This window comes from Oncorhynchus keta, unplaced genomic scaffold (genome assembly GCF_023373465.1).
Source record: "Oncorhynchus keta strain PuntledgeMale-10-30-2019 unplaced genomic scaffold, Oket_V2 Un_contig_149_pilon_pilon, whole genome shotgun sequence".
Taxonomy (NCBI): domain Eukaryota; kingdom Metazoa; phylum Chordata; class Actinopteri; order Salmoniformes; family Salmonidae; genus Oncorhynchus; species Oncorhynchus keta.
The window spans coordinates 11,694-19,335 of NW_026279071.1; the positions used below are offsets into that span (position 1 = coordinate 11,694).

The following is a 7,642-nucleotide window of genomic DNA, read 5'->3' on the forward strand; positions in this document are numbered from 1 at the left end:
TACACACAGCACATACACACAGCCCATACACACAGCCCATACACACAGCACATACACACAGCACGTACACACAGCACATACACACAGCACATACACTCCGCACATACACACAGCACATACACACAGCACATACACACAGCACATACACACAGCACATACACACCAGCACATACACACAGCACATACACACAGCACATACACTCCGCACATACACACAGCACATACACACAGCACATACACACAGCCCATACACACAGCACATACACACAGCACACGCCACCACGACTAAACCAGAATAGAGAAAAGATCTGTAACCGAACATCGGTCTGTTTCTTACCTGTCGATGATAACGGGGTCTGAAGGAGTCTCGTTCCTGTTGCCACAACTCTTCTTATCACAACACCGACTAGAGAGGAGGAAATGATGATGTGATCAGAGTCAGGTTCACACAGGCAGACCAATTCTAATCGTTTGACCCTTTTTTATAGGCAAAAGATCCAGATTGGTTAAAAATATATATATATATATCAGATTTGGGCTGCGTGTGTAAACTGCAGCTCAAAGAGATTCACACAAGTGTGGATCTTCGCATGTTTAATTGTTACTTCGTAACATTTTCTTTGAATTCTTTAATTGTATATTTATCTAAGCGTGACAGTGTGTAGATAATGATTGTTGCTGAGCTGTGCCTGTATGCCTGGCGCTAGCTGTCTGTCTGTCTGTTGATTGGTATGGAACCTCGTCAGTCTCGCCACGCCGGCCAAACGGGTAAACATCTCCTCCAGCTGTGTTCCAAATGGAGCCCTATTCCCATAGACCTCTGGTCAAAAGTGCACTAACGTAGGGAATAGGGTCATTCCTCCAGCTGCTGTGTCCCAAATGGAGCCCTATTCCCATAGACATCTGGTCAAATGTAGTGCACTAACGTAGGGAATAGGGTGCCATTTGGGACGTAGCCACTTAGCATTGCCGCTGTGTCCCAAATGGAGCCCTATTCCCATAGACCTCTGGTCAAATGTGTCCTAACGTAGGGAAAGGGTGCCATTTGGGAGCCCTATTGCCGCTGTGTCCCAAATGGAGCCCTATTCCCATAGACCTCTGGTCAAATGTAGTGCACTAACGTAGGGAATAGGGTGCGATTTGCATTAGCATTGCCGAGCACTGCTGTTGCACGTTTGCTAGTCTCAGGGAGACAAGATGTTTGTGGTGTTGTGTCTCTAGCACTGAACTGAGAACAGAAGACGCCAGGAGGCTGGGGAATCGTCTTTCCACAGCTTCAGCTTTTTTTTGTTTCCCTCTAATTGTCAAGCTGTTAATTCTGGAGAGGATGCAGACGGCCATCTTCAAAACCAGCCTTTCTGTGATAGGCCAGAGATTCATTAGAACGCTCAGAAGCCATGCAGCCCCTGCATCAATCTTTCACTGAAGTAGCATTGTCTCGGTTTAGCCGCTGGTGCTGGTTATGGTGCTGGGGTCTAGCCATAGCTACCGATGGGGATAGGACCGGATCCAATACTGTGTGGTACAGTTTTATTCATGTTGAAATTATACCAAAAATGTTATGCTTCATTCTCACTTTATTTTTTTATTTTTTAAAGTCTAGTTGTATGATGGTTACATGTCCAGACGAGCTCAGTGAACACCATATGGCGTGAGGAGGGTGTGAAGCTCTTTAAAGCTGCTACTGAAAGTTAAAGTGAATAAACAACGTCTAACAGTCCTCCACTTCTAGAGTTCCAAACCACATCTGTGTTTTCAACAGAAACGGCCTTTAAATACAAGCCGTGTGTGTACACACACATACAGACACATACAGACACACACACACACACCTCTGATACATTCATTGATATGCAAACCGTCATCTAAAGGGAAAACAGCTCTTTTTTTTTGTACATTGCGGCGTGGTGATGAGGTGTAGTTCGACCCTCTTGGAGCAGGATGACGCCTGCTGTGTGGACTACTGTGTGGGTCAGCTCGTGACAAACAGGGATTCAACCCAACTTCATAAGAGCAGTGACTTTATCTAATGCAGGGGGGCAAGATTATCAAAGCTCCATTTCTGGGTTTTTATTCCGCGAGTCAAAAGGAACGCCCGTTGACAGAACACAGGAATGTGCCGTCATCTGTTCTCTGTGTTGTGTCTGTTGTCAGTTGACCAATCAAACCCGACTATAGAAGGCTAAATCGATACAGGGATTCTGGCCTGTAATTCCTAACGGTCATTGAATGCAACCTCCCGAGTTATAATATTCTATTTCGCATGATATTATGTCTGAGAATAGGCAGCCTATGTAAAATTGGCTATGATTCTGCAGATATGGACCGACGTGGTTTCATTGCAACAAGAGATTGAGGTTGATGCGTTAATAAATCTACTAAGGAGTATCCTCAACAACAACAAAAAACTCAGCATTTTAATAACATAACAAAGAAATATATAACATTTATATTTTTTTTTAAACAAGCATATATTAATTAAAAGGACTTTGAAATGTAGCTAATCACCGTGACAAGCTCTTACCTGCACATGATTTCGTGTGTGAGAAGCACTCGGCACATCTCTGGGTTTTTGTCTTGACCTTCATAGATAATAGCCTTGGAATCAAAGCGAGAAATACATCAGAAGCAGACGTTTCAAATATCGAACTGGATATAACGCGTTGCACATTTGCCGATCTCTGTGGGCTATAGGATATCAACCTTAACCTAAACCACAATAACATTCAATTCATAAATGGATCAATTCATTATATAATTTATTATTAATTCATAAATTATATAGGCCTACTAATATTGACATATAGGTCTACATACAGCAATTGTATAGTTTATGTTTTATAGGTTAAATTGTAAATATAAATTCATTTCTCGTAGATAATTTCCAAACAATTAATTTATTTGACAAAATATATATTTATATATATTGTAATGTAAATAAATAGCCTAAATGATTTGCTAGACCACAACAAAAAAATGTCAAATAGGTTAATATGTGTATATGTTGTTTATATATTTTTAATTAATTTATCCCAGGATAATACCAACACCACGTTGGTTCTGCTGCAGATGGGCGATGTAAATAATACCAATTTCCGTATACATCAGCGCCATTCTAATCTACAGATATTTCGGGGGGAAAGAGCTAATGGGCAATCTGTTGTTTATTTTGAGCCGCTAACAATGATTTTTCTCGGATACAAAAAAAAAAAAAGCGGTGTCGGGGGGTTCGGTTGAGTAATTTTTGAGCATTGGCTTTAACAGATGGCGTGGAGCTGTAAGGTGCGCTCGGCCTCAGTTCTTTTTGCTCTCTGTCTGTCTCTCTCCCTCCCTCGTTCTGCCCCGGGTCTGTGATGCACGGCTACAGCCCGACAACAGCAGCCTGCCTATCCCGCGCGCACCGCCGTTACATCTCGGATGAATGTAAAACCAAAGAAGCGGGGCTTTTAATCAAAGATAAACTCTTTATAATTAGCAATTAAGTAAAACGCGTGACACACTATAGGGCCTTATCACAATTGATTTAACAATGAACAACAACGCTGCTATAGCAAGAGGGGACATAAAGCGGCTGAATAAAAAACACATCACTACATAAAATATTTCATAGCAAAATGAGATAGGGATTTTAATATTGTTTTTGGTGCCTCTGGTAGTAGTTGAAAACACATCGAAACAGCTCTGTTCCATTGGAGGTGAGGGGGGTACCACATAGCCTAGCTACAACATCTATATACGAGGGATTTGGGGGGTATTGCAGTTATCATCATGTGATTTATTTCCCGTGTCTCGGCTGAAGAAACAGAAATCTATAAACTGACGGTTCAGCGTCATTGACTCTCTGATCATAGACAGACCTATAGGCTACAGTCAACGAGGAGTGGGGCGAATCTAACGTGTAGCCTATATTTCCTATATAATAATAAGAGGTGACAAAATATGAATAAAAAAACTGGTCATAATAATGCTGTTTAACCCTAGACACTGAAGCTATAGGCTATTCAGTGAACTTGGCGGAGTGCACTTAACAATAAGCCCATACTCGCCGAGAGTGATTTCCGAAAACATTCAGGTTGAGGAAACGCGTCCCATTGTCCACTCAAGTGGCCTCTCGTACTAAAAAGGGGCTCTTGTTATTGAACCGAGACTTTCTTTTTTTTTTTAGCAATAATAGTCTCGTCTTTTTGTCACAATAAATAATTATTTGAACATTTCTGAACTGATGGACTGTCAACGCACAAGTATACTACATAGCAGATAAGACCTATGTGTGTTGATGGCTTCGACATCCCATCTATTAGCACATAAGACAAATTAGTGGTTAATTGACTAAAAATGGGCTCACGAGCCAATACACAAAGCACGGTAGTAGACCTACAAAACCAATTCATTTCAGGAACCGTAATATCAGCTAAATATTTTATAGCATTCTCTCCCCCAAAAAATATATATAATATCTCATGTCAAAGTATAATCGCGATTTTAAAAATGGAAATTAAATAGATTCAACACTTTTGCTGCGAATTTAAATCAACACGAAGGGGAATCGGTGCACGGGTATACGGGAGACCCCTGGAGCTTACAACCCGAATTAAAGCGAGGCCACTAAAGGTTATTATTGTAATTAACTATATATCGGCATATCTACAACTGTCCATCTCTATAGCCGAGTCACAAAAGTTGTATAAAATAAAAACAATAATTAACAACAATTACAATCGCTCCAACCCGAGAGCGAGCTGATTTATAGTGAAATATAAACCATTAAAACCCACAACCACACATGGCCTAATAACTTACAGGCTCATAATTGAAGCATACATCTTCTGTAATAGGGTCCATTTGAAAACCACGCACGTTTCCACAGCACGTTATATTTCAAACACCATACCCATACAATTTGGCATTTGCAGATAATTATATATATATTTTTTTAAAAAAATCTTACCTGTTTTGTCATGGAATCGATTAATCGTACGAAAAGATCCTGTTCTGTTCTGACACCTGTGAATAAAGTATATATATTTTATATCTTGTCATTTACACTGACAAGTATCTTGTTATTTACACTGTGATTTTGCTTACACATTATATTTTAGAAAATATATGTCTTACAATTTTTTACTGACATAAAATAAATATCATTAAAAACACGGTTTGTTTGTTTTTAATAAACATGTGTCATCTCAATACATGTTCATGATCATCATCTGGTTCGCGTCAGGTTAAAACGTGGATTCATATCTGATTCACCACGCATCGCTAACTGAGCGTGGATTAACCACAGACGATGCTAGCTGACACCGACCGACACCGTAGGCAATTTACCACTTTAAAAATGTAACCCAATATCGGACTAACAAACACCATACAACGTTTATCTGACAGAATCAATGTCCCAGCACGCATCCCTGATTTGTACGGATTCACTTGATACTAATAATCAGACCCAGTGTATTTCCTTATCAGGAGCCGTACCACTTACCGTTGCTGTACAGTAACTGTAGTTTGTAGTGTATCCCATTGTTCGTTTTTTCACTGTTTGGTTCCTGAAAATAACGAGCATTGAATCAGTGTTCAACATACATTTACTGTGTTTTGTTGATATTTGTCTTGATGTGGTAATTATGAGCTCACAAAATAGGCTATTGTGAAGGGGTCAAGTGTGTGTGTGGAGGGGGTGTATCTATCTATGTAGAGTAAAAAAAATATAAAAACTAAATGTATAAAATAATTTTTGCGACATTCGAAGTCATTTATAAAATCCACATAACTGCACGTGCCTCCTCCGCCGCCTATGACGTGTTCCTGCCTTTACCACCAAATGATGAACTGTGTAGGTGAAAATAAAATAAAATAAAATAAAATAAAAAATGAATAAAATGGGACGATATTCCAAAGAAATGGCGCTTACTTTGTCCTTCTCCACAAAGTCCACATAAGCTGTCCGTTCGATCTCCACCGGCTGTCCTTGTCTGTCATACAGCGCAAGAACGAAGTGGAAAAAGTTGGATTTTCTGAGGTTGGACGGTGGTTGCTTCTCGTAGTGTGCCCGCGCCAAACCCACGCCGCTGCGGGGAGAAGAGAGAGGAGCACCTCGGTTAGATGGGAGAGAGAGATACACTGCAGATGGAGCTAGCATCAGATGAAAACATTGGGAGATGGTGTGAAAGGCACGTTTTTAGAGACAAGAGATTTCTTGATTTGTCACTTTAACAGTAATATGATGTAATGAGCGTTGGAGAACGCTGAAGAGAAGAGTCGCATAGGGAGATTGTAATTGATACATGGCAATGTGGGGATTTAGGGGCAATCTGAGAAATGCATTAAAAATTGGATGTTTGGCAAACGTACCTTTGGGCGGCTGTGTTCGCATCCACTACCCCAGATGTGTGCATCCACGAGCGGACCGAGTTCATCCCGCTGCCCAGCGGTTCCTCTTTCATTGTCGTCCCTCCTCTAGGTAAGCCTATATTTTCCTGAATTCCAAACATTAAAACAGTTTCGTACAAACCCGCTCCAGGCAAATGAGAATAATAGGAAGGTAGTTGTTGAAGAGCAATCTTTCCTTCTTGGTGGTTGACAAATAACAGTAAAATAAGTTTGTTGTAGTTAAAACGTGTAGAACGAAATAAAAGGTCCCAGTTGAGTTCACAAGTCCTGTCTCCTTGAGCCCGTCCTGTGTTGGCACGACATGAACAATTCACAGAGTGGGTTACTGTAGTCTATCTCGGTAGCTGGTTGGAACGCGGTCCTAGTCGTTGAAGGAGTCGTTCAAATAGCAGGATATGGTTGTAGTTGCTTCTGTTTTATTCTAGTTTTTATTCGAAATGCGTTTGAAGAAAACTTTTTGTTTTTGGTGATGGCTCCTCAAGCTGGAGTCATCATACAACAAGCATTTACAACAAAAAAAAAGCTTCAGTTGAATCGACCACTTCTGGCAATGCGCTCCAGCTCCAGAAGACAAAATAAACGAAACGATTACTATGGAGGTGTTCCTGGACGCAGGAGAGGTTGATGAGAGGCCTTTAGCGTCTTGCAGAATGGGATGGAAGCATACAAAACTCAACCCTCTATCCCCGAGGAGTGGAACCTTTCCCGGGAGCCAAAACTCTAAACCCACGGGATGCGCGCTGTCAGAATATGACGCGCTGTTGGGCGGAGCTTCGACCATATATGGAACAGTGACACGTCCTGTCCCTGAACGAGCTTCATTCTGGAGAGTCCTACATTTCAATAGCTGCCTGGCTGAAACCCGAGAGCTCCAGCAAGGCAAGCTCCACTTTTTCCTCCATCAAATGTAGAGATTTCCCCCCTCAATTGCACATCTTGTGACGTTAATATTCACTAAACATGAAATCCTAAAGGACAAGAGTGTAGCCGATACAACATATTATAGGGAAGGGAGCGGTATTGTGACTAAATACTTTACCCAGGTAGGCTGCTATGTGATGTTCTCAGCGTTGAATGAGGAAATATCGACTAAAAGTCTGAGGGAAAAGCATAACATGTCTATAGGAGCATAAAGGAAGGGCTTTCCAATCCATTTGGTCAAAACTAGATACAATGTCAATGGGATATATTTCACCATTACTATTTGTTAAGGCTTTACCAAATCTAAATTGGCATGTTTTATAGAGGA

At 40.9% G+C, this 7,642-nt stretch overlaps 1 protein-coding gene across 1 annotated transcript; it reads right to left on the reverse strand.

The window, feature by feature from the left end:
• Window positions 1–274: 274 nt before the first annotated feature.
• Window positions 275–7,213, reverse strand: LOC118379828 (transcription factor COE3-like). The gene is made up of 6 exons (XM_052502070.1): window positions 6,355–7,213; window positions 5,915–6,071; window positions 5,486–5,549; window positions 4,949–5,004; window positions 2,525–2,598; window positions 275–406 (listed from the first exon to the last, which is right to left on the reverse strand). Exons 1-6 carry the CDS (start codon window positions 6,492–6,494, stop codon window positions 334–336), a joined length of 564 nt encoding a protein of 187 aa, XP_052358030.1. The 5' UTR covers window positions 6,495–7,213; the 3' UTR covers window positions 275–333.
• Window positions 7,214–7,642: the final 429 nt, after the last annotated feature.